Source organism: Neoarius graeffei, chromosome 18 (genome assembly GCF_027579695.1).
Source record: "Neoarius graeffei isolate fNeoGra1 chromosome 18, fNeoGra1.pri, whole genome shotgun sequence".
Taxonomy (NCBI): domain Eukaryota; kingdom Metazoa; phylum Chordata; class Actinopteri; order Siluriformes; family Ariidae; genus Neoarius; species Neoarius graeffei.
Window position 1 is genome coordinate 37297666 of NC_083586.1, and position 26452 is coordinate 37324117.

General features: G+C 42.3%; 1 protein-coding gene across 1 annotated transcript; it reads left to right on the plus strand.

The window, feature by feature from the left end:
• The first annotated feature begins 77 nt into the window (after nucleotides 1–77).
• On the plus strand, nucleotides 78–25815 carry LOC132866163 (calsequestrin-2-like). The gene is made up of 12 exons (XM_060898765.1): nucleotides 78–216; nucleotides 4998–5184; nucleotides 5833–5917; nucleotides 6005–6105; nucleotides 12843–12954; nucleotides 16460–16533; nucleotides 16785–16915; nucleotides 16989–17034; nucleotides 17530–17584; nucleotides 21111–21211; nucleotides 21316–21390; nucleotides 25269–25815. Exons 1-12 carry the CDS (start codon nucleotides 158–160, stop codon nucleotides 25494–25496), a joined length of 1254 nt encoding a protein of 417 aa, XP_060754748.1. The 5' UTR covers nucleotides 78–157; the 3' UTR covers nucleotides 25497–25815.
• Nucleotides 25816–26452: the final 637 nt, after the last annotated feature.

Genomic DNA, 26452 nt, shown 5'->3' on the forward strand with positions numbered 1-26452 from the left:
ATACTCGATGTAGGTCACTGATGTAGGAAGCTGAAGGGCATTTGGAATTCAGCCCACTGTTTACCGCTATGAATGAATACTCGGCTTCGAACAGCAGCTCGGTCCGAAATTTACATCCTGATTCATATCTTTGAAGTTAGTATTTCTCGATATAAAAATGTTTACCTTTATCTGCCAGGCTAAACTCGGGTTCACTCAGGAGGAAAAGAAAAAACAGTGAGTACAACCAGAGAAGCTCCATGGTTTGTATAGATTAGTTGTGACTTAGAAATCTCATCGCGCGCTCGGTGATCTGCTAGTGTGGTCTGACTGTATTAACCCTCCCCAATGGCTGGGTTTAAAGTCACATGCTACTGCACCAAACAATTGGGACAGTTTGGAAAATGCAAAATAAATGAATAAATAATAATAAGTTGTTTCTAAATTTACTTTGACTTGTATTGCATTGCAGACAGTATGAGCCGAGTGGTGCTTGAAAGTTTGTGAACCCTTTAGAATTTTCTATATTTCTGCATAAATATGACCCAAAACATCATCAGATTTTCACACAAGTCCTAAAAGTAGATAAAGAGAACCCAGTTAAACAAATGAGACAAAAAATATTATACTTGGTCATTTATTTATTGAGGAAAATGATCCATTATTACATATCTGAGAGTGGCAAAAGTATGCGAACCTTTGCTTTCAGTATCTGGTGTGACCCCCTTGTGTAGCAATAACTGCAACTAAACGTTTCCGGTAACTGTTGATCAGTTCTGCACACCGGCTTGGAGGAATTTTAGCCCATTCCTCTGTACAGAACAGCTTCAACTCTGGGATGTTGGTGGGTTTCCTCACATGAACTGCTCGCTTCAGGTCCTTCCACAACATTTCGATTGGATTAAGGTCAGGACTTTGACTTGGCCATTCCAAAACATTCACTTTATTCTTCTTTAACCATTCTTTGGTAGAATGATTTGTGTGCTTAGGGTTGTTGTCTTGCTGCATGACCCACCTTCTCTTGAGATTCAGTTCATGGACAGATATCCTGACATTTTCCTTTAGAATTCGCTGGTATAATTCAGAATTCATTGTTCCATCAATGATGGCAAGCCGTCCTGGCCCAGATGCAGCAAAACAGGCCCAAACCATGATACTACTACCAGCATGTTTCACAGATGGGACAAGGTTCTTATGCTGGAATGCAGTGTTTTCCTTTCTCCAAACATAACAGTTTTCATTTAAACCAAAAAAGTTCTATTTCGATCTCATCCGTCCACAAAACATTTTTCCAATAGCCTTCTGGCTTGTCCACGTGATCTTTAGCAAATTGCAGACGAGCAGCAATGTTCTTTTTGGAGAGCAGTGGCTTTCTCCTTGCAACCCTGCCATACACACCATTGTTGTTCAGTGTTCTCCTGATGGTGGACTCATGAACATTAACATTAGCCAATGTGAGAGAGGCCTGCAGTTGCTTAGAAGTGACCCTGGGATCTTTTGTGACCTCGCCGACTATTACACACCTTGCTCTTGGAGTGATCTTTGTTGGTCGACCACTCCTGGGGAGGGTAACAATGGTCTTGAATTTCCTCCATTTGTACACAATCTGTCTGACTGTGGATTGGTGGAGTCCAAACTCTTTAGAGATGGTTTTGTAACCTTTTCCAGCCTGATGAGCATCAACAACGCTTTTTCTGAGGTCCTCAGAAATCTCCTTTGTTCGTGCCATGATACACTTCCACAAACATGTGTTGTGAAGATCAGACTTTGATAGATCCCTGTTCTTTAAATAAAACAGGGTGCCCACTCACACCTGATTGTCATCCCATTGATTGAAAACACCTGACTCTAATTTCACCTTCAAATTAACTGCTAATCCTAGAGGTTCACATACTTTTGCCACTCACAGATATGTAATATTGGAACATTTTCCTCAATAAATAAATGATCAAGTATAATGTTTTTGTCTTATTTGTTTAACTGGGTTCTCTTTATCTACTTTTAGGACTTGTGTGAAAATCTGATGAAGTTTTAGGTCATATTTATGCAGAAATATAGAAAATTCTAAAGGGTTCACAAACTTTCAAGCACCACTGTATTTCATGTTTTGTCTGATCAACTTAATTTCAAGTTTGTTAATAAAACAATTAAATAATGATGTGATTTGAAACAGGTGATGTCAACAGGTGACTGTAACCATGATTTGGTACAAAATCAGTATCAAGGAAAGGTCTTGTCTGTAAGGAGCAAAATGGGCTGAGGACCTCCAGTTTGTCAACTAATCCATCCATCCATCCATCCATCCATCCATCCATCCATCATCTGTAGCCGCTTATCCTGTCCTACAGGGTCACAGGCAAGCTGGAGCCTATCCCAGCTGACTACGGGCGAAAGGCGGGGTACACCCTGGACAAGTTGCCAGGTCATCACAAGGCTGACACATAGACACAGACAACCATTCACACTCACATTCACACCTACGCTCAATTTAGAGCCACCAATTATCCTAACCTGCATGCTTTTGGACTGTGGGGGAAACCGGAGCACCCGGAGGAAACCCACACGGACACGGGAAGCGCATGCAAACTCCACACAGAAAGGCCCTCTTCGGCCACTGGGTTCAAACCCAGGACTTTCTTGCTGTGAGGTGACAGTGCTAACCACTACACCACCGTGCCGCTTTGACTAATGCATGAGAAAGTTATTTAAATGTTTAAAAAATTGTTCGTCAAAGAAAGATACAAAGGGATTTGGATATTTTACCCTCTACAGTGCATAAAAGCATTAAATGATTCAAGGAATCTGGAGGAATTTCATTGGGCAAGGGCGCAAGCCTAAGCTGAACACCCGTGATCTCTGGTCCCTCAGATGGCACTGCATCAAGAACCATCATTCAGCTCTAGATTATAAAACCACATAGGCTCAGGATTACTTTGATAAACCTTTGTCAAGCACTACAATATGGAGATACATCCACAAATGCTAGTTAAAACTTTACTGTGCCAAAAGGAAGGCTTATGTTAATGATGTCCGGAAGTGTCATTGACTTCTCTGGGCTCAGAGGCATCTGGGATGGACCATCACACAGTGGAAATGTGTACTGTGGTCATACTAATCAGTATTCCAGGTCTTTTTTGGAAGAAATGGACACTATGTGCTCTGGACCAAAGACTGAAAGGACCATCCAGACTGTTATGAGCAACAGGTCCAAAAGCCAGGGTCTGTCATGGTATGGGGTTGTGTCAGTGCCCTTGGCAAAGGTAACTTGCACTTCTGTGATGGCAGCAGTAATGCAGAAAAGTACTTTGAGATTTTGGAGCAACATATTCTGACTTCAAGACGACATCTTTTTCAGGGATATTTCAACAAGGCAATGCAAAACCACATTCTGCAGACAGTACAAAGGCATGGCTGTGGACGAAGAAGGTGCCTGTCCTCTGTCCCCAATAGAGAATGTGTGAAGAATTTTGAAATGAAAAATATAACAATGACCCTGTACTGTTTCACACCTTAAGACTTGTTTGCAGGAAGAATGGGAGAAAATAACAGCTGAAACACTTCATCACTTGGTGTTTTCAGTCCTTAAACCCCTTAAGTGTTGTGAGAAGGAATGGCAACATTATAAAGTGGTAAATGCTTTACAGACCCAACTTATTTTTTTTTAATGTGGTGCAAGAATCAGAATTGAAATGTGTTTATTTTGAAAAAACAATAAAATTCATGAGGTAAAATATCAAATAATGTGGTGTTGTGTTGTTTTGAGTGCAGTACAGATCAAAGATTATGTACAAATCATTGTTTTCAGTTTTAATTTCAACATACCATCCTAGATTTTTCTGATTTGGGGTTGTACTACAGTACTAAACATCACATATTACTGTACGTACTACATGTTCGTTCATTTTCTATACTGCTTAACCATTTTTGGTCACAGGTGAGCTTGAGCCAATCCCAATTGGGTGAGAGGTGGGGAAAAATGGCAAATAAATATACATTGCGAGGCACTAGAGGTGGGTCATGACATACACTAATGATCTACATTTTAGTATAAATTATAAACAAGATGAACAATGAAGGAAGAGTGGTGAGCCATATAAAATCCCATTTATATCCAATTTGTTGCCAAAAGACACGTTAGAGACTGAAGAAATATGGAAAAAGCTTCTCTGGTCTGATGTGACCTAATTGGCCCTCACACAAAGCCCTACATTGCTCATCACCATAAGAACACCATTCCTCATTGAAACATGGTGGTGGTAGGATCATGCTGAGGGTTACTGGTTGGCCTCTTAGTTGCTACTCCGACTAATGCCCTCCTTACTTGGTCTATAGGTTTTGTTAAAAGTCCTAGTTGATTGAATGTAAAATTCAGACACATTACAAAAACAAATAAACAAACAAACAAAAAAAACCCACAATAACAAAAAATATCTCTGATTTCCCAATGCAATATATTTAGAGTGCACCAGGATATCACAGAAATTGTAATTTATAATATCCTGTGTGTTAAAGTTAGTGAAGCCCACCTGGCTAAAGCTCCCGCTATCCAACTCTTACTCTGAGCTTTAATTTCTTCTCATGTCTGAGGTATCAGTGATTCCCAGTGGTGCTCCCAACTGTCCTCATTTTCATCAGCACATCATCTATATTTATCCTTGAAACAAGGGGCCGTCTAAAATGGCTTTCAGTCCCAGGAGAATGGACATACTTGTGTAGGATCTGTCTAGTTATCTGATAAAGCCGAGACATTCCCAGATTCTTATTTTACTCTAGGCAGAAGTGAGAGTTTAGTTCAGACTTAATACTAATGCTTCACCACAGCTGTTTGTGACTGTTATTTTTTTGTTTTACGTTTTTCCATTTGGTCAAGGACTTGACCTCTCTCAGCCTTACTGTCCCGCTAGGATTTGCACTTTTATTCCATTTCCTCTTGTTCTCCTCCTGCTTGGACCCTCTGTTCTTTGGACAATGTTGTCTCTCTGGCTTCTCTTTCTCTCTTGCTTGTCTCTGGTCTCCAGAAGTTCGACAGAAGAAGGCCTAGAATTCCCAAGCTTTGACGGCAAGGACCGAGTGCTGAACATCAACGAGAGGAACTATAAGAAGGCGCTGAAGAAGTATGACATGCTGTGCCTGCTTTACCATGAACCGCTGCCCTCTGATAGGGAGCTCCAGCAGCAGTTCCACATGAGGGAGATGGTGCTGGAGGTAAGAAGTGATGGAGTGATGGAGAAAGAAACGGGAATCTTTTTCTGTAGCATCACTATTTATTGGTTTTATGTTTTGGAATCAGGAAATAATATGATGAGAGTCCCTTCTTTACTGGACACTGCATTATATTGTAATTAGTATAATGGTATGTTTGTTTGTTTTTTAATACCAGTGGTTGAATTAACATCTGGCCTCAAATCAGCATAAAATTAGACTCTTCTCTATATGCAGAGCTTCTCTGAACGTTTTTGTGAAACTGTAACAGTTGGAAATGAAATGCCAACAGTTTGCACACAGCAGTCTTCTAGGTCTTGGATAATTGGTGTGTAACTTTGAGGTACTGACCTGATTCCGAGGATGAAAAAAGAGCCAAAACCTCTCTAAGGGTCTGATTATGGTCTCCTCTCATATCCTATCTAAGCCACATAATTCAGTAAAGCATCATTGATCCAGTAAGTGATTCCACTTGGAGTCAATCTTGTGATATGACACTGGAATGGCACTGTACTAATACTGAGGCTTATAAATAACTTTCTGTTTAGCTATAATATGACATGCGATTTCATAGTGTGTACTTGCATAGCACAACTGTACATATTTTCTGCCTACCATCTCTCTTGTTGTCTCTCTTTCTGGAATTTATAGCTGGCTGCTCAAATCTTGGAAGACCGAGACATAGGGTTCGGATTGGTGGATTCTCATAAGGATGCCAAGGTGGCCAAGAAGCTTGGTAAGGTTGAGTCCTTGTGACTCATAGGTTAAAAAGCTCTCAGAACATTTTCTATATACAGTATATGTCTTTCATTCTTCTGAATAGGATTGGAAGAAGAAGGCAGCATTTATGTCTTTAAGGATGACCATGTGATTGAGTTTGATGGAGAGCTCTCTGCCAACACACTCGTCGAGTTCCTGCTAGATGTGAGTAGAACAACTGGGATTGGCTCATTTATTTCATGGCTTCACCATTAGGGGGTGGAAGTGGACATCATTTCATCAGAAAGTATCAGCGATTCAACAGTTGCATTGGTGCCCAATATATTGTATATACTGTATATGATGTAGTAACGTTTGCAAACGATGTATTTTAGATGCAGGCCTGCAGTAAAAATCTTTTTCAGATCAAATAGGTAACTTAGTGGACATACATGACAGAGTCCCAGTAAGGAACTGCCTTATAATATAACAAACGTATGTAATAATGTGAGAAATAAAAAAAAAGGCTAAAATCATTATGTTAAGAAAGATGATTTCTGATTATCTCCATTTTTTTAGTCAACCCACTTGAAGTCTTTGTCGTATATACATTACATTACAGTATATTGAGATTATATTCTTTACGTATCGCAGCTTATTAGGAAGTTGGGATTAGAGTGCAGGGTCAGATTAGGAGAGAGGATTAAAGGCCTTGCTCAAGGGCCCAATGCCGATGCTGATGTAAAGGTACGAGTTGGAAAGGCAAGGGCAGCTTTCCACCAGCTGAGGAATGTCTGGGGATCGTCGGAATTGCCACGCAACATCAAAATCAGGATGTTTAACTCCATGGTAAAGCCTATACTTCTGTATGGCACAGAGACCTGGAGGACAACGGCCAACACCATGAATAAAATCCAGGCCTTCATCAATACCTGCCTCAGGCGGATCCTAAGAGTATACTGGCCAAATACCATCAATAACCTGGAGCTGTGGCGCCAAACAGGGCAACAGCCTGTAGAAGAAGAGATCCTCCAAAGAAGATGGAAGTGGGTTGGCCATACCCTTCACAAACCTGCATCAAACACTGCAAGACAGGCCCTCTTTTGGAACCCACAAGGGAGAAGGAAGAGGGGCAGGCCAAGAAACAGCTGGCACCATGAACTAGATACAGATGTGAAGAGGTCTGGCTATACATGGGGACAACTGGAAAAGATCGCCCAGGATCACGATGACTGGAGAGCACTTGTTCGTGGCCTATGCCCAAAATTGGGCGGTAGGCGTAAATAAGTAAGTAAGTCAAGGGCCCAAGATTGGCAGCTTGGCAGTGCTGGGGCTTGAACCTCTGAGGCAACATGGTGGTTATTTTAAATAAGATGTGTCATTCATTGGGCAGCACAGTGATGCAGTGGTTAGCACTGTCGCCTCACAGCAAGAAGGACCTGGGTTCGAGCCCAGCGGCCGGCAAGGGGCTTTCTGTGTGGAGTCTGCATGTTCTCCCTGTGTCTGCGTGGGTTTCCTCCAGGTGCTCTGGTTTCCCCCACAGTCCAAAGGTTAGGCTAATTGGTGGCTCTAAATTGACTGTAGGTGTGAATGGTTGTTTGTCTCTGTGTCAGCCCTGTGATGACCTGGCGACTTATCCAGGGTGTACCCCGCCTCTCGCCCATAGTCAGCTGGGATAGGCTCCAGCTTGCTTGCGACCCTGTAGAACAGGATAAGCGGCTACAGATAATGGATTGATGGTGTCATTCATCCATCCATCATCTATACTGGTTATCCTTTGCGGGTCACAGGTGAGCTGTCCAGGGTGTACCCTACTTCTTACCTCCCTGGAATAACACAAAGAGACAGACAGTCATTCACACTCACGGGCCATGTAGAGTAGCCTATTGACCTAATCCACACACTCTCAGAAAATAAAACACATTACTGTAGCTTTCAGGGTACAACAGCTTGTCACTGGGGCAGTACCCTCTAAGGTACTTATTTGTACCCTTTAGATACTGCTTGGGAATATATATGTACCTTTTTGTCCCTAAAAAGGTACATATAGCTACCGTAAGGACTAATAATGAGCCCTAGGGGGGTACATTAGTGTAGATTATACCTTGGGGAACAGAAATGGACTCCTGCTGTACCCCTATTTCTGACAGTGCATGTCTTTGGCCTGTGGGAGGAAACTGGAGCACCTGGAAGAAACCCACACTGGTATGAGGAGAACATGCAAACTCCACGCACCAGTCAGCTGCGAGATTTGAACCAGGGAACTACTTTCTGTGAGGTAACAGTGCTAACCACTGCATCATTGTGCAGTGTTAGGTGTGTCATACCTTCAGCCAATCTGGTGGAAACAGAAGAAGTCTGTCAACACTAGTTTAAACTAGGTTAAAACAGTGTGCAGTTTTATATTTATATTACACTTATTTTATCTCATTTCATCTCATTATCTCTAGCCGCTTTATCCTTCTATAGGGTCGCAGGCAAGCTGGAGCCTATCCCAGCTGACTACGGGCGAAAGGCGGGGTACACCCTGGACAAGTCGCCAGGTCATCACAGGGCTGACACATAGACACAGACAACCATTCACACTCACATTCACACCTACGGTCAATTTAGAGTCACCAGTTACCCTAACCTGCATGTCTTTGGACTGTGGGGGAAACTGGAGCACCCGGAGGAAACCCACGCGGACACGGGGAGAACATGCAAACTCCATGCAGAAAGGCCCTTGTCGGCCACTGGGCTTGAACCCAGGACCTTCTTGCTGTGAGGCGACAGCGCTAACCACTACACCACCGTAAAGGCATTCAATTCAATTCAATTTAAGGTGACACAGGGTTATGGTACAGCCATGTCACAATGCCAGTGACTCCAATATTTCAGTGTGTCATTCCAAAATTGCTTAGCTTCCTATGGCCGTAATTCTTATGTCATGGTTTAATTGATCTCATTATTAGTATTATAAAATACAATAGCTGACATTATTTAAGTACTTTCTGTCCAGGGAATAGTTCTTGAGATGTTTAACTCTTATTGTATTAAATTGTGGCCACACCTTATTAAAAAATACCATGTCCCTTCAGTGGCTCTGAAGAGATGATCAGTTTCAAAGATTCAGTTTCTGTGTTAACAGACATATACAAACACTCCATATGGACAGTTGAAAGTCGCACTTGGAAGATGGCTCTGGACACTTACAATTTTGCTGTGGTGGATGAGGACTACAATTATCATGATAACTTTAGGACTGCAGTTGTCATGAACAGTTTTGCACTCAAGTCTCCATCAATGTACAGTTTATAACTTCAACAAGACAATATTCCAGCTGAGATTATAAGAGTGGTAAACCTGTCCTGCTAAAACCACTACATGAGCTATTATGTCTTTGCTGGAAAGAGGGCAAAGTACCTCAGTCAATACGTAACTCTAAGATCATCACTCTGTACAAGAATAAGGGAGATCACAGTGATTGCAATAGCTATAGGGGCATCTCCCTACTAAGCATCGTGGGAAAAGTCTTCGCCAAAGTGGTCCTTACCCAGCTTCAAGTATTGGCTGACCGGGTTTACCCGGAATCCCAATGCGGGTTTCGTGCTGATAGATCCACAACAGATATGATTTTTTCTGTACGTTAGCTCCAAGAGAAGTGCCGCGTAGCAGCACAGGCCGTTATACATCGCCTTTATTGACCTGACGAAGGCTTTTGACCTTGTCAGCAGGAAAGGCCTGTTTCAACTACTGAAGAAGATTGGCTGTCCCCCACAGCTGCTTAGCATCATCATCTCCTTTCACGAGGACATGCAGGGTGTGGTCAGCTACGATGGGGAGACCTCCAAACCCTTTGCAATTCGGACTGGTGTGAAACAAGGGTGTGTCCTGGCCCTGACTCTGTTCAGAATTTTCTTCTCTCTGCTGCTGAACTTTGTGTTCGGTCACTCCACACAAGGCGTCCACTTACACACCCGCAGTGATGGGGAAACTGTTTAACCTGGCCCGACTGAGAGCCAAGACCAGAGTCCGCACAGTCCTGATCAGAGACCTGTTGTTTGCCGACGACGCAGCATTGGCCGCACACGTCAAGCACGAGCTACAACAGATGATCAACCAGTTTGCACATGCTTGTAGGGAGTTTGCGCTGACCATCAGCACTAAGAAAACTGTCGTCATGGGTCAAGACGTTCCCAAGCCACCCGTCATCACCATTGGCACGGAAGTGCTTGAAGTGACAGATCACTTCACATATCTTGGTTCAACTGTCACTAATAATCTGTCTCTAGATAAGGAAATTGACAGACGGATAGCCAGGGCGGGCGGCATGGTGGTGTAGTGGTTAGCGCTGTCGCTTCACAGCAAGAAGGTCCGGGTTCGAGCCCCGTGGCCGGCGAGGGCCTTTCTGTGCGGAGTTTGCATGTTCTCCCCGTGTCCGCGTGGGTTTCCTCCGGGTGCTCCGGTTTCCCCCACAGTCCAAAGACATGCAGGTTAGGTTAACTGGTGACTCTAAATTGACCGTAGGTGTGAATGTGAGTGTGAATGGTTGTCTGTGTCTATGTGTCAGCCCTGTGATGACCTGGCGACTTGTCCAGGGTGTACCCCGCCTTTCGCCCGTAGTCAGCTGAGATAGGCTCCAGCTTGCCTGCGACCCTGTAGAAGGATAAAGCGGCTAGAGATAATGAGATGAGATGAGATAGCCAGGGCTGCAGGCGTGATGACTCAACTTGGTAAGAGATTGTAGAACAATAACCATTTGACACTAAACACAAAACTTAAAGTGTATCGATCGTGCGTTCTCAGCACGCTGCTGTACGGCAGTGAGTCTTGGACCACGTATGCCAGACAAGAAAACCGCCTTGAAAGTTTTCACCTACGCTGCTTGAGGCGCATCCTTGGTATCTCATGGAGGGACAGGGTACCCAACGTCACTGTTTTGGAGCGTTCTGGCTCCCTGAGTATGCATCTCCTCCTTTGCCAGCGACGTCTACGCTGGCTGGGACATGTATTCAGAATGAAGGATGGGCGCATCCCGAAGGACATCTTGTACGGCAAACTAGCTACAGGAAAACGCCCAGTAGGATGCCCAGCACTGCGCTTCAGGGATGTTTGCAAACGTGACCTGAAGTGCACCGACATAGACCCAGCCAGTTGGGAACAGCTCACAGTAGACCGCAGTGGATGGCGTTATGCAGTCAAGGCCGGTCTAGCGACGGGCCAGGCAAAACGCAACAAGCAGCTTGAGGTAAAGAGACAGAAATGAAAAGAGAGGCAACAACCCCAGAACCTTTCTACTTTCATATGTCCCAATCATGAATTTCCTAGTTACACAGTTGTACTTTGTGACTATATAGGACACAGTTATAGAAGTGAGTTATTTATAATCATGCTATCTCTTATTACTCAGATGAGGATGGGTTCCCTTTTGAGTCTGTTTCCTCTCAAAGTTTCTTCCTTGCGTCATCTGAGGGAGTTTTTCCTTGCCACCGTCGCCACAGGCTTGCTCATCAAGGACAGAAAACAAGATCAACTGTGAGCTACTGCTCGCTTACGTATCCCCCCGCTGTCGCTTATATCAGAATGCAAGCAATCAAAGGAATAGGACACTTATTATGAATGTTGACTTCAACAAATAATTAACCCTGAAACAAGTAAGTAAAGAGCAGCGTTCTCCTCAGGGATTTCAAATAGCATCCTGGTAAACTGTCATTTTGAAATAGCACTTTGCTTCTTGAAATAGCGTCAAAATCCACCCTATATGTTTCGTAAATACATTCAGTCGGTAAACAGGAAGTTGATGTGTGACAGACCTGAAAATGTTGTACATGGTATAGAACCCCAAGCTGAAGCTCAGTACCAAATATCAAACAGTTCTGATTTGTAGTTGCTGAGAAAAGTGTTATGAAAATTTTGTAAATCCACGCTATATGTTTCGTAAATACATTCAGTCGGTAAACAGGAAGTCGATGTGCGACAGACCTGAAAACGGTACACATGGTATAGAACCCCAAGCTGAAGTTTGGTATCAAGTACCAAGTGGCTATGATTTGTGGTTGCTGAGAAAAAGGGTGTTTCAGACAGACAGAAATACGGAGATATGGACGGACGGATGGAGGTAAAAAAACAGTGTAACCCCCCCCCCGGAGCGGGGATATAATTAGGGATAAATCAGGGGATAAATTAGGGATAAAATTAGCTCATGTTGAAAGTCTTTAATTTTTTGTAAAGCTGTTATGTCTGTTGTTAAATGCGCTATACAAATAAACTTGACTTGACTGAGTCAGATTTTCTACTTTTTGTAGAAAGTAGTTTTTTGTTCTCTAAACATATCAAATTTTGTTAAAATCAATGTCAGCTAAGGTTTAAGCTGCTCACAGATGTTTTCCCCACTAAGTAATCCCCTGACTTGCAGTCAAAATGTGATTTTGTCTCCTAAAGCAAGGAGCTGGGAGGCCTGAGTTGCTTGGCCGTAACTACACAGACACCATGACGAAGTCTGATTGGATATCTTTTGTCGTAGTGGTTTTTTTTTTCTTTTTTTTTTTTAAATCTGAAATACTAGATGTCTCTAAGAGTTCTCCTCTATAATACGATTTGCTTAAGGCTGTAATATGCAAACAAACTCTCAAATAAATCACAAGATTACACTTATTGTGTATCCGGCACAGCCTCAGGCCAATCAGATGAGTGTTTAATCCAGCAAACAGAACTAATTGTGGTCCAAATAGCACATCTCACACACACACACACACACACACGGAATGTATTAAAGGCACATTATAATGATGTTATGTACACCTATAGGGACAATTTAGTCTTTAGTCCATATCAAACAATATCTATGAGTTGGGTTTTTTTTTGTCAACTTCACCTTTGAGCCATAATAGTGAACATGAGTGTGATATCAGCAAGACTTCAGATTTTATATGGACTCTGCACTCTCTCTCTCTCTCTCTCTCTCTCTCTCTGAACTGTAGCTTCTGGAGGATGCAGTGGAGCTCATCAGTAACCCTATGGAGCAGCGTGCTTTTGAGAGGATGGACGAAGACATCCGTCTCATTGGCTATTTCAAGGGCAAAGATTCAGAACGTGAGCTTTATAAACCGTTCTTACTAGTGTGTGTAGTAAAGATTACTCTTAAAATCACTCATTAAAAGGGGCAGGCAGAGATTTTGTCTTGTACCTTCATACACTACCGTTCAAAAGTTTGGGGTCACCCAGACAATTTTGTGTTTTCCATGAAAAGTCACACTTTTATTTACCACCATAAGTTGTAAAATGAATAGAAAATATAGTCAAGACATTTTTCTGGCCATTTTGAGCATTTAATCGACCCCACAAATGTGATGCTCCAGAAACTCAATCTGCTCAAAGGAAGGTCAGTTTTATAGCTTCTCTAAAGAGCTCAACTGTTTTCAGCTGTGCTAACATGATTGTACAAGGGTTTTCTAATCCTCCATTAGCCTTCTGAGGCAATGAGCAAACACATTGTACCATTAGAACACTGGAGTGAGAGTTGCTGGAAATGGGCCTCTATACACCTATGGAGATATTGCACCAAAAACCACACATTTGCAGCTAGAATAGTCATTTACCACATTAGCAATGTATAGAGTGCATTTCTGATTAGTTTAAAATGATCTTCATAGAAAAGAACAGTGCTTTTCTTTCAAAAATAAGGACATTTCAAAGTGACCCCAAACTTTTGAACGGTAGTGTACAACACACTATATTTTTCTTATTAATTTCGCTGTAGTTAATAAACAGTTGATCATTACTAACTAAAATGCGTAAATATTTACAACAGTAATAAAATCAGGGTGTTTAAGGGGTTATGAAAGTAGGAATTCATGTACAAATAACTGGTTAACTACAGTTAATTATTAATAGTTAAATATTACTACAGGTCACTGTGACAGTTAGGAGCTTTTGTCATCATTTTTCTTGTAAAAATTGGGCCACAGAAACACAGTCTTTCTGTTAACCCCTTTGTTCAGGTCATTCGAGCGATTCATTTTGGTTAGAATGGCTTTAGATTAGAAAAGAGTAACAGAGCGGGAACAAGAAATGCAGATTTCAGCAGCTGTCGATAAAATATTTGCTCAGGGAATTAAACGTCTGGTTTCAGTGATGCCCTCAGGCTCTGTAAAGGGGAGAAAAAAACAATCAGAATGGATCACAATGCGTCTATCTGTCCATCTGTCTGTCCGTCTACAATCCCGATTCCAAAAAGATTGTCTTTCAATCTTGGTTTTCGGCCTTGCCCCTGACGTGCACAGAGTTCTCTAGATTCTCGGAACCTTTTGATGATATTATGGATTGTCGATAGTGAAATCCCAACATTCCTTGCAATTGTACTTTGAGAAATGTTGTTCTTAAACTGTCGGACTATTTTCCCCACCCAGTTTTTCACAAAAACTTCACCCCATCCTTGCTTGTGAACGAATGAGCTTTACCAATTACCAGTTAACCTGTTTACCTGTAGAATGTTCCAAACAGGTGTTTTTGAACATTCCACAACTTTCCCAGTCTTTTCTTGCTTCTGTCCCAACTTTATTGGAACGTGTTGCAGGCATCAAATTCAGAATGAAACTTTACCAAAAAAAACAACAACAAATAAAGTTTAGCAGTTTGAGCATTAAATATCTAGTCTTTGCATTGTATTCAACTGAATATAGAGCAAAAAGGATTTGCAAATCATTGCATTGTGTTTTTATTTGTTTTACACACTGTCCCAACTTTTGTTGGAATCGGGGTTCTATCTATCTATCTATCTATCTATCTATCTATCTATCTATCTATCTATCTATCTATCTATCTATCTATCTATCTATCTATCTATCATAAAAAAGGCTGCACACCACTGTTAAATATCTGATGATAGATAGATAGATAGATAGATAGATAGATAGATAGATAGATAGATAGATAGATAGATAGATAGATAGATAGATAGATAGATAGATCTGATCTTTATTTGGCATTAATCAGAATCACTGATGACAGGTGGATGATAATTACTTTGAAACTTGACTTTACATGTCATTGGTTAATTCTGAACGCAGTCACATGCCCCGTTATAAAAGGGTGTGCATAATTATTTAACCAGGTTATTGTAAGGTTTTTCTTTTTCTTTTTTCCTAGAACATTTCTAATTGTTTTTCACTTGAATTGTATTTATTGTCTCATCTCATCTCATTATCTGTAGCCGCTTTATCCTGTTCTACAGGGTCGCAGGCAAGCTGGAGCCTATCCCAGCTGACTACGGGCGAAAGGCGGGGTACACCCTGGACAAGTCGCCAGGTCATCACAGGGCTGACACATAGACACAGACAACCATTCACACTCATCGTCTCATCTCATCTCATTATCTCAAGCCGCTTTATCCTTCTACAGGGTCGCAGGCAAGCTGGAGCCTATCCCAGCTGACTACGGGCGAAAGGCGGGGTACACCCTGGACAAGTCACCAGGTCATCACAGGGCTGACACATAGACACAGACAACCATTCACACTCACATTCACACCTACGGTCAATTTAGAGTCACCAGTTAACCTAACCTGCATGTCTTTGGACTGTGGGGGAAACCGGAGCACCCGGAGGAAACCCACGCGGACACGGGAAGAACATTCAAACTCCACACAGAAAGGCCCTCGCCGGCCCCGGGGCTCGAACCCAGGACCTTCTTGCTGTGAGGCGACAGCGCTAACCACTACACCACCGTGCCGCCCGTATTTATTGTTATATCAAAGAAAAAGATCTGACATGATTTATTTCAGGGCGGCACGGTGGTGTAGTGGTTAGCACTGTCACCTCACAGCAAGAAGGTTCTGGGTTCAAGCCCAGCGGCCGATGGGGGCCTTTCTGTGTGGAGTTTGCATGTTCTCCCCGTGTCCGCGTGGGTTTCCTCTGGGTGCTCCGGTTTCCCCCACAGTCCAAAGACATGCAGGTTAGGTTAACTGGTGACTCTAAATTGACCGTAGGTGTGAATGTGAGTGTGAATGGTTGTTTGTCTCTGTGTCTCAGCCTTGCGATGACCTGGCAACTTGTCCAGGGTGTACCCTACCTCTCACCCGTAGTCAGCTGGGATAGGATCTTGCACAGGATAAGCGGCTACAGATAATGGATGGATGGATGAGTTATCTCAGGGTTTTTTTTTTCCACAAAAAGTGTAACAGGGGTGTGTAGACTTTTTATATCCACACTGTATACCTGTCTGTCTGTCTGTCTGTCTGTCTGTCTGTCTGTCTGTCTGTTTCACTTGCACGTCACCATATAGTTTAGGAGCAATTATAGGGCTTTCCCACTGTAATACATGAGGAGAAAAGTAATCTTCTTGTATATGACTTCTCTCCAGCCTTTATTAAAAATCCCATTTCAAGAGGAGGAGATTGAAAAGGCCTTTGCTGTGACCTTCATCTGTATTGTTATGGCAGCCTTACACATGTGGGCTTGTAGCGACATTTTACTGCTCACAATTTTCCACATTATCACTTTCTGATGGATTGGAAAATGAGGGTGCATTGGCCTGTCTTGTTATCCAGCTGTCACTTTTTTCCTGCCTTTCTCATCCAAAGCTTCCCCCTTTTTTTCAGACTACAAAGCTTTTCAGGGGGCTGCAGAACGATTTCAGCCCTACGTGAAGTTTTTCGCCACGTTCGACAAAGGGGTGAGTGCCACGTCCTTCTGAAACATTAACGAAACAGATGGATATTCATTTTCTACAAAGCAAGATCTCAAATAGAGTCTTTTTTTGTGTCTGAAAACAACCCCATGCAACTATTGAGGTGAGCTCATCTCCAGAATTGAATTGAACTGTCTGTTTGAAGAGAATTGACTCCAAGCTCGCTGAGAGCACTTCATTAAGGATAAAGGCTGCAGTGTGTGTGGAAGTGCATGAATGATGGTGCTCTGCTACAGGTGGCCAAGCAGCTGACTCTGAAGATGAACGAAGTGGATTTCTACGAGCCGTTCATGGACGAGCCAGTCACCATTCCGGGCAAACCCAACACGGAGATTGAGATAGTGGATTTCGTCAATCAGCACCGGAGGTGAGACACTTTTTGACCAGTTTTAATCTTTAAATATAGAGTTTCTAACAGATTTCATTAATTTTGGGCTCAGACCAACACTGCGGAAGCTACGTGCAGAGGACATGTTTGAAACCTGGGTGAGTAGAACGTTAATCTTGTTGTTTTAAAGATCTCATCTCATCTCATCTCATTATCTCTAGCCGCTTTATCCTGTTCTACAGGGTCGCAGGCAAGCTGGAGCCTATCCCAGCTGACTACGGGTGAAAGGCGGGGTACACCCTGGACAAGTCGCCAGGTCATCACAGGGCTGACACATAGACACAGACAACCATTCACACTCACATTCACACCTACGGTCAATTTAGAGTCACCAGTTAACCTAACCTGCATGTCTTTGGACTGTGGGGGAAACCGGAGCACCCGGAGGAAACCCACGCAGACACGGGGAGAACATGCAAACTCCACACAGAAATGTCCTCGCCGGCCACGGGGCTCGAACCCGGACCTTCTTGCTGTGAGGCGACAGCGCTAACCACTACACCACCGTGCCGCCCTGTTTTAAAGATGTCACTCAGAAATTCATATTATCAAAATTTCTTGAATGGTTCACATTCTGCTCGACTGTTTTACAGGAGGATGACATGGATGGGATCCACATTGTGGCTTTTGCCGAGGAAGAGGACCCAGGTTTGTCTTCACTAGTTGCATTTTTGTCTTGAACAAATATTAAATCTAAAAACTGAGATAGTAACCATGATAATGAACAATATAATTAGATAAATGAGACAAAATGCAATTTCATACTCGACCAGGACAAGGTTTTTTAAACCTTATTTTTTTATATTTGTGGTTTAACCTAAAGCTACTCAAGAATATGTATTTTAAAAATAGAAAGAACTAGAAGGGCACTTGGTAGAGTGTATACCTCTTCCAAGCCACATATCAACATCAAATCACATGAACCTATGATCATACTAAAGCTGTACACCACATTTCATCAAAATCTGTTCACTACTTTTTGAGTTACATTGGGAACAGATAAAAAAAAAAATACTGGATGTACATACATATCCAGATTTGCATCAAAGTCTTATCAATTGTTCCTTGGCCCATTGGCCACCTTTCTGGAAAATTTTGTCAAAATCCGTTCACTACTTTTTGAGCTACATTGGGAACAAATAAACAAACAAACACACAGAGGTGAAAACATAACCTCCTCCGACAAAGTTGGCGGAGGTAATTTGGTACAAATAACTCTAGAAATGTTTATCTTTTGGAAATAATCTTCATCTGCCCAGCTAACAAATTTCAGCAGGATGTTATTTTAGACACCACTGGTTCCAAGAACAGTGAATTTGTTTTCTGGGCGTTAGAATGTTTTATATAAGATTTATGAACATTCCTACAGCAATGCTGCAACAGTTTCCATCCATCCATTATCTGTAGCCGCTTATCCTGTGCAGGGTCATGGGCAAGCTGGAGCCTATCCCAGCTGACTACGGGCGAAAGGCGGGGTACACCCTGGACAAGTCGCCAGGTCATCACAGGGCTGACACATAGACACAGACAATCATTCACACTCACATTCACACCTACGGTCAATTTAGAGTCACCAGTTAACCTAACCTGCATGTCTTTGGACTGTGGGGGAAACCGGAGCACCCGGAGGAAACCCACGCGGACACGGGGAGAACATGCAAACTCCGCACAGAAAGGCCCCCATCGACCACTGGGCTCAAACCCAGACCTTCTTGCTGTGAGGCAGCAGTGCTAACCACTACACCACCGTGCCGCCCCCGCAACAGTTTCATTTATATGAATGTTAACGCTAACATTTACATAATGTTACTTCAGAAAATTCTCCAACTGTAATAGTATTTACTACAAAAACAAATAAATATAAAAGAAACCATTATTACACCAGATCTTTACAACATTTTAGGGATATAATGTCTGTAATATTTTACATTCTAACCTTAGTACAAGGTATGAAATACACAATAAACTTCATTAGGTAGGTAAATACATTACATTCCAGGCGTTTAGCAGATGCTCTTATCCAGAGCGACATACAACATACCCAGAGCAGCCTGGGGAGCAGTTGGGGGTTAGATGCCTTGCTCAAGGGCACTTCAACCATTCCTGCTGGTCCAGGGAATCGAACCAGCGTCCTTTTGGTCCCAAAGCTGCTTCTCTAACCATGGAAATGCATTGATAACTCATGAGTTGATAACTCATTGATAACTCATGAGTTGGACATCCCAAGGATCTTCATCACTCTTATTATCATATTACAGTTATTTGTTTTTGAATTTATACTAGTCCTGTGTATAACTTTTTCAATGGTTTACTATGTGCATCTGTATTTAATAGAGCACTTCATTTGAGTCCTAGGAGGATGTAAGAGTGGACAATTAATAAGACGAAGGAATTTTGGTAGAATGTCTTTTGGTTGTTTTTTTTTTCCTCATTTACTTTCCATTCTGTACCATATTTAGTGCTTAAACTGCAATAAAGTGAAAAAGTGTTTAAAGGAGATATGCAGAACCATGGCCTAAGTTTTTGTTTATAAATGCCTTGAGACCTAAAGAACAGCACAGGAATAGTTTTAAGCATTAACAATAAATCTAATATAGTAATTTTTACGATTAAAATTATTTCATATAGGTAGCGGTCCGAGTGAATGACCTTGACCTGTGACGTCACAGCAGGAACCCTATCGGTCTCATCACCATTTCCGCTATACTAAAACACGGAGCTGACTGCAACTCCCATCCTCGATTTTGAGCTAATTTATCACCATGCCACGTAGATGTGTTGCTGGTGGGTGCAGCAACATGACAGAAGGTGGATTTACGTTGCATTCACGGCCCAAGAATGTTCAAACTACAAAGATTTGGACACGTTTTGCGAGAAGTTCATGAGCACATTGGGCACCTACGAAGTGGTCTCTCCTCTGCTCTGCACATTTTACTGAAGACTCGTACGAGACCTCTGATCTGTTGAAGAGTGTTGGCTGTAAGCCCGTATTGAAAGAGGGTGCAGTACCAACAATTAAAGGAAAAGAAAACTACAAGAAAAGGAAAGCAAGTTCAGTTGCACCAGTTCTCCCGGAGTGTGAGCCGAGAGTTGTTGCTAAAACCCGGGATGGGACGAGACAGGACAGGACATATTGTTGCTCGGGCAGTGACCTCCCTGCGGTTGTTGCTAAAACCGGTAAAATCCTGTCTTGTCCCGGGTTTTAGTAATTGCCTGAGCCGAGCAGTAATGGCGGAGTACTCGGTATGGAGAAAATGGAGAAAGAGTGGAGCAGCCGTCTGATTTCTCCACTGGATACACGTGCCTCAGCAGCAATATCTCGCCCTTATGTGGAAGAAGCGAATGAACGGAGAACTGAACGAACAACTGAAAGTCAGATTTTTCAAAACAATCGGCCACAGGGTTGGCCTTCAAGAAGCGAGAACACAGACGGGTAAGATGCGACTCTCATTTGGATACAAAACAACAAAAACAACAACACTCGTTGTTTACCTGCATTTAGATTAATACATGTAACTTGTATTGTGTGTTTAAGTTAGCGGTATAAGATTATTTAATTTGCTTCAGAATGTGATTGTCTCAGTTCATCTGATTATTTAATGAGCCTTTTACGTTTTATCAGTGAAAATGCATGCATGTACATGTATGCTGCATAAGTTATAGCACCTATACTGTTTTAATGAGAGTCAACCCACAATCAATGAAGTCAAATCAGTCTTAGTTGAGCCAGTCGGTAACGGGATTTCTTACTTTCACCATACATTTTTATTAATATGACTTTGGTCTATAGCTGTCAAAGGCCTCGGCCTTAAAACCAGTTACCGCTGTGACGTCACGCACTCAGGGCTGGCTGGCTCAGTGGGGCAGCTTGAATGCCAAATTTACTGTCGATTTTAACTCTCAAAAATATATATATATTTATTCCCATTTATGCAGCATACAAGAGTCAAGGATGGAGATGCTATCCACTCAGAAACGTATTTAAAAATAAAGGTTCTGCGTATCTCCTTTAAACTGTAATAAAACATAATACAGTCCAATTAGGATTGAAGAGTGGCTAGTTAAGGAAACTTTGGTTTAATATTTGTCCTTTACCTTTTAATTAGTGATTATAAGCTAATCAAGCATAAAAACTCAGTGGTAAGTGATCACAAACGTGAACCTTTTATTTTAGATGGGTATGAATTCTTGGAGATATTGAAAGACGTGGCCAGAGACAACACCAAGAACCCAGATCTGAGTATCGTCTGGATTGACCCAGATGACTTCCCCTTGGTGAGATGTCTAAAAGTATTGGCATTTATCGGATCCAGTCGCAGTCCATGTTTTGAAATGTGTCCTCTTGTGGCAAAGTTTTACTGCTTTCCTTCTCCACGCAGCTAACTGCCTACTGGGAAAAGACCTTTAAAGTGGACCTGTTCAGACCTCAGATTGGTGTGGTCAACGTGACAGATGTGAGTTGGCTTCAGAACTGTTCATCTATCATGATACAAAGACCACGCATTCATAAATAAGCCACACTTGTGAATGGATAAGGATTAGGGTCAGAACATAAACATGCCACATGAATACAGCTGACGTTCCTCAAGAAGGAGGAGCTTTTCCACAGGCTGGTTCTTTCATATCACCTGGAAATCATGACTACCATCCAGCCAAACATCTTAACAATCTCTAGAGACAACAAGGTTTGGATTCTTTGTCTTAGTGACTTAATGATCCTCTATGATTGTTAATACGTTGGATAACGCTAAACTGCTATTAACATTCACGACGAAATCTGTTTATATGCCATGCTCTTCATCCCAGATCATTAAATAACATAGAAATCCTTAAAGTTGACCTTAAAGGTATACTCCAACATTTTCCCACTTAACCTCTATTCAGTCGATCTGTAGCTTATGGCTGATTACCACAAAGAATCATTTTAGCATGTATCCTAATGTAGTGTTGTAGTCGAGCCACTAAACCTCAAGTCCCCAGTGTTCAAGTTCAAGTCAAGTCATAAAAATTTTTTTGAGTCGAGTCCACTATTGATCCAAGTTGAGTCCGAGTCCAACACTCCAACCGCACCATTTGACGGTGGCTATTTCAGCGTCATTAAAGGAGAACTGAAGGCAAATTTTTTTATTATCAAAGTTCTGTTTATCTCATTTTATTAAATATCGGAATGCATTTCTGACAGCTATTTTGTCACTGCTATAGCAAGTTATGAGTGTTTGAAATACGCTCTGTAATATATCAGTCCATATGTCAAAGCAATGGCCGTAAACGAGATTCGTTGAGACCTGTGCGAGACATCGTAGGACGGAAGTAAAACGTACAGCAGAAATCAAAGTCACCAACATCTGCCAACGTTGTCAAAAGACGCGCACGCCCTCTTTCGAATGCTGACGTGATCAAGCCGGAAGTTTTGTTTGTTTTGAGAGCAATCAGGAAAGTTTGAAAAAAGTAGGCAGTAATCGTCATTTAAACTCATTTTTGTGCAATATTTCATTTGGAAAACAGTTTTCAAAATGGCGGCACTGACACCTGGCTGACACTTCACGTTTTGAAGTCTCGCACAAGTCTCGTGAAGATCGCGCTGATAAGCGACGCCTGCCGTGGACCAAACGAACTAAATTCAGCATGGCTAAAAAACGAATCGGCCGATAAGTCTCATCTCATCTCATTATCTCTAGCCGCTTTATCCTTCTACAGGGTCGCAGGCAAGCTGGAGCCTATCCCAGCTGACTACGGGCGAAAGGCGGGGTACACCCTGGACAAGTCGCCAGGTCATCACAGGGCTGACACATAGACACAGACAACCATTCACACTCACATTCACACCTATGGTCAATTTAGAGTCACCAGTTAACCTAACCTGCATGTCTTTGGACTGTGGGGGAAACCGGAGCACCCGGACGAAACCCACGCGGACACGGGGAGAACATGCAAACTCCGCACAGAAAGGCCCTCACCGGCCCCGGGGCTCGAACCCGGACCTTCTTGCTGTGAGGCGACAGTGCTAACCACTACACCACCATGCTGCCTCGGCCGATAAGTATAATATTTAATTGCAATTAGTTGCCAATACAAGTCACGATATAAGGTTACTAAAACCAAAAACGTAATTGAATAACATGCTAATTAAGAAATAAAGCAAGTTTAAAAATGACTTCAGTTCTCCTTTAACATTAGTTTGTTCCTGAACATGACGTATGAACAGGTGAATGTGCATTCTCTTTGTCAGGGAGTGTGAAGTATTCTGTCAGAGATGGTTGGGAGACGGATGTAAGTGCAGAAGGTGTGTTTATTAATACAAGTGAAGACAGGTAAACAATCCAGAACGGCAATAGGTTGAGCGAGACACAAACAGGCTATCGTAGACTCGGCAGAATCAAAGACGAGAAACAGGAAACCAGGGATCAGGAATCCAAACAAGGAAATAAGGCTCAGTAACATGTCAGCAATGCAACTCAATACTTTGCAAAGTAAATGCGTTTTCACAGTTTTTATATAGGCGTGCTGATTGCGCCTTAATCCTGTGCAGGTGCGAGTCGTTTACGGCGCGCCAGAAAGTCTATCTGATCCACGTGCCAAGGCGTGCAGGTGTCACTCTTGCATGAAATTAGTACAAAAATTAATGTAGATATAAATATCTTATGCCAAAATATTATGGTATGTTACAAAAAATAAAGAAAAAATCCGAGTCCTCGTCTCCAATTTACAAGTCCGAATGCAGTTAATGCATGAGTCTAAGTCCGAGTCATCAGTGATCAAGTCCAAGTCAAGTCACGAGTCCTTAAAATTAGAGCACGAGTTGGACTCGAGTCCGAGTCCTGAACTCGAGTACTGCAAGCCTGTCCTAATGTACTGAGAAAAGGCCAGAAAACCTGTTTCCTAAAAACTCATTTGGAATGGATGTCTGTGGACAGATGTATAATATATCACAGTGTAAGACAAATTCAGAATGATTTTGAATTCAGAATCATCTCATCTCATCATCTGTAGCTGCTTTATCCTGTTCTACAGGGTCGCAGGCAAGCTGGAGCCTATCCCAGCTGACTACGGGCGAAAGGCGGGGTACACCCTGGACAAGTCGCCAGGTCATCACAGGGCTGACACATAGACACAGACAACCATTCACACTCACATTCACACCTACGGTCAATTTAGAGTCACCAGTTAATCTAACCTGCATGTCTTTGGACTGTGGGGGAAACCAGAGCACCCGGAGGAAACCCACGCGGACACGGGGAGAACATGCAAACTCCGCACAGAAAGGCCCTCGCCGGCCACGGGGCTCGAACCCGGACCTTCTTGCTGTGAGGCGACAGCGCTAACCACTACACCACCGTGCCGCCCTGGACTATATTGTACATATTGTAATTCGATCCTACACTGACCATTATAAAGTTATGTTTCAGACGATATGTACTTTATACACTACTCCACAACTGCTCTTAGACTTCCAATGTCAGTGAGATTTGAGCAAACAGATTTTACTTTCTTTTCTCAGAACAAGGAAACGTCTAAATTCTTGTCTGTGGTAAATATATACCGTACACTCACTGGCCACTTTATTAGGAACACCCATCCACGTGTTGTTTGATGCAGTTCTCTAATCAGCCGATCCCTCGACAGCAGCACAATGCATAAAATCACGCAGATACAAATCAAGACCCTCAGTTAATGTTCACGTCAGACATCAGAATGGGAAAAATTGTGATCTCAAAGTGTGACTTTCACTGTGGCATGGGTGTTGGTTTGAGTCAGATGGACTGGTTTGAGTATTTCAGAAACTGCTGATCTCCTGGGGTTTTCACACACAACAGTCTCTAGAGTTTACACAGAATGGTGCGAAAAACAAAAAACACTGAGTGAGCAACAGTTCTGTGGGTGGAAACAAACGTCTTGTTGATAAGAGAGATCAGAGGAAAATGGCCAGATTGGTTCGAGCTGCCAGGAAGGATATACAGTAGTAACTCATAGCAACTCTTTACAACCGTGGTGAGCAGAAAAGCATCTCAGCATGCAACAGCAGAAGGCCACATTGGGTTCCAGTCCTGCCAGCCAAGAACAGGAATCTTAGAATCAAGAACAAGTTCCTATTAAAGTGGCAAGTGAGTGTATGCTGTATGGCACTAATACAGGGGAATGGGATTGACTTGAACAGTGTTGGAGTATTAATGCCTGTAACTGTTGCAGATAAAGAACAGCAAAATAGGAAACGTGTCGTCATTAACCCTCATGTCCCATTGATCCAGGTCATCACTTTTGATCTTGTTGTAGTACAGATATAAAATTCATTTTAATTTACCCAATATATTTGTGTGTGCATGACGTTTGGCAGGCAGACAGTGTGTGGCTGACGATACCTAGTGATGAGACTCTGCCCACAGCTGAGGAGCTGGAGGACTGGATCGAGGACGTCCTCTCAGGGAAGGTCAACACAGAAGATGATGACCTTGATGAAGATGATTTGGATGATGATGATGATGACGAACGCGATGGTGATGATGACAGTGATGACGATGACCGTGATGATGACGACGACGACGATGATGATGATGATGACTGATTGGCAAATATGTCAGAATGATTAGTGTAACTTTGTACGTTTTATACATCTGTTGCAATATTTATAAGTAGAATAAAATCACTTAAGGCAATAATAATAATAATAATAATAATAATAATAATAATAATACAGTTCCACTGGTGCTGATAGGAAATGATTTGTGAAGTGAAAATCAGTCCATGTGTAGACGGGTTTATAAGATTAATAAATACATAAACATGTGATGTAAGGTATGTAGTATATTTCAGTAGAACTGCACGTACCGTATTTCTGTATAAAACTGTTCATTTAGACCCTGATCTGCAAGATGTATCAGTGATCTACTACTTCTTTCAAAATAATTCATATAATCAGAAATTAAACTCGACTATGTGGCGAAGATTGATTTTTTTTATCTGTTTTTTTAAAATCCTTGTGAAGAACTTTCATCACCATAATTATTATTGCAGCTAATTAATGCTATGCAAACACCTCAAGCTAAACCTGAACCTAACCTTAATCCCAGCAACCAAAAAGAAACTGTTTGGCTCTTAGGGTTTTTTAAAAACAAACAAACAAACAAACAAACAAACCATAACCTTTTTTATGGGGACCAGCCACATGTCCCCACAAGGTCAAAACTGTCAGATATTCTAATCCTTGTGAGGACATTTGGTTTAAACCAGTGTTTCTCAACCATTGGGTCGCAGCCCATTAGTGGGCCACAAAGCGCCATTTTGTGGGCCGCAAAAATATTTTTTTTTCAAGTTGAAGCTAATTTTTACTCGTATAATTGCTAGGGGCGGCACGGTGGTGTAGTGGTTAGCACTGTCGCCTCACAGCAAGAAGGTCTGGGTTCGAGCCCCGTGGCCGGCGAGGGCCTTTCTGTGCAGAGTTTGCATGTTCTCCCCGTGTCCGCGTGGGTTTCCTCCGGGTGCTCCGGTTTCCCCCACAGTCCAAAGACATGCAGGTTAGGT

What these genes read in the sequence shown, in the direction of transcription:
- LOC132866163 (XM_060898765.1), top strand. Translation starts at nt 158, where the DNA reads ATGTTTACCTTTATCTGCCAGGCTAAACTCGGGTTCACTCAGGAGGAA. An exon ending in AGGACATGTTTGAAACCTGG is followed by an intron (nt 17,035 to 17,529) that starts GTGAGTAGAACG and finishes ACTGTTTTACAG; the next exon opens with GAGGATGACATGGATGGGAT. An exon ending in ACCCAGATGACTTCCCCTTG is followed by an intron (nt 21,212 to 21,315) that starts GTGAGATGTCTA and finishes TTCTCCACGCAG; the next exon opens with CTAACTGCCTACTGGGAAAA.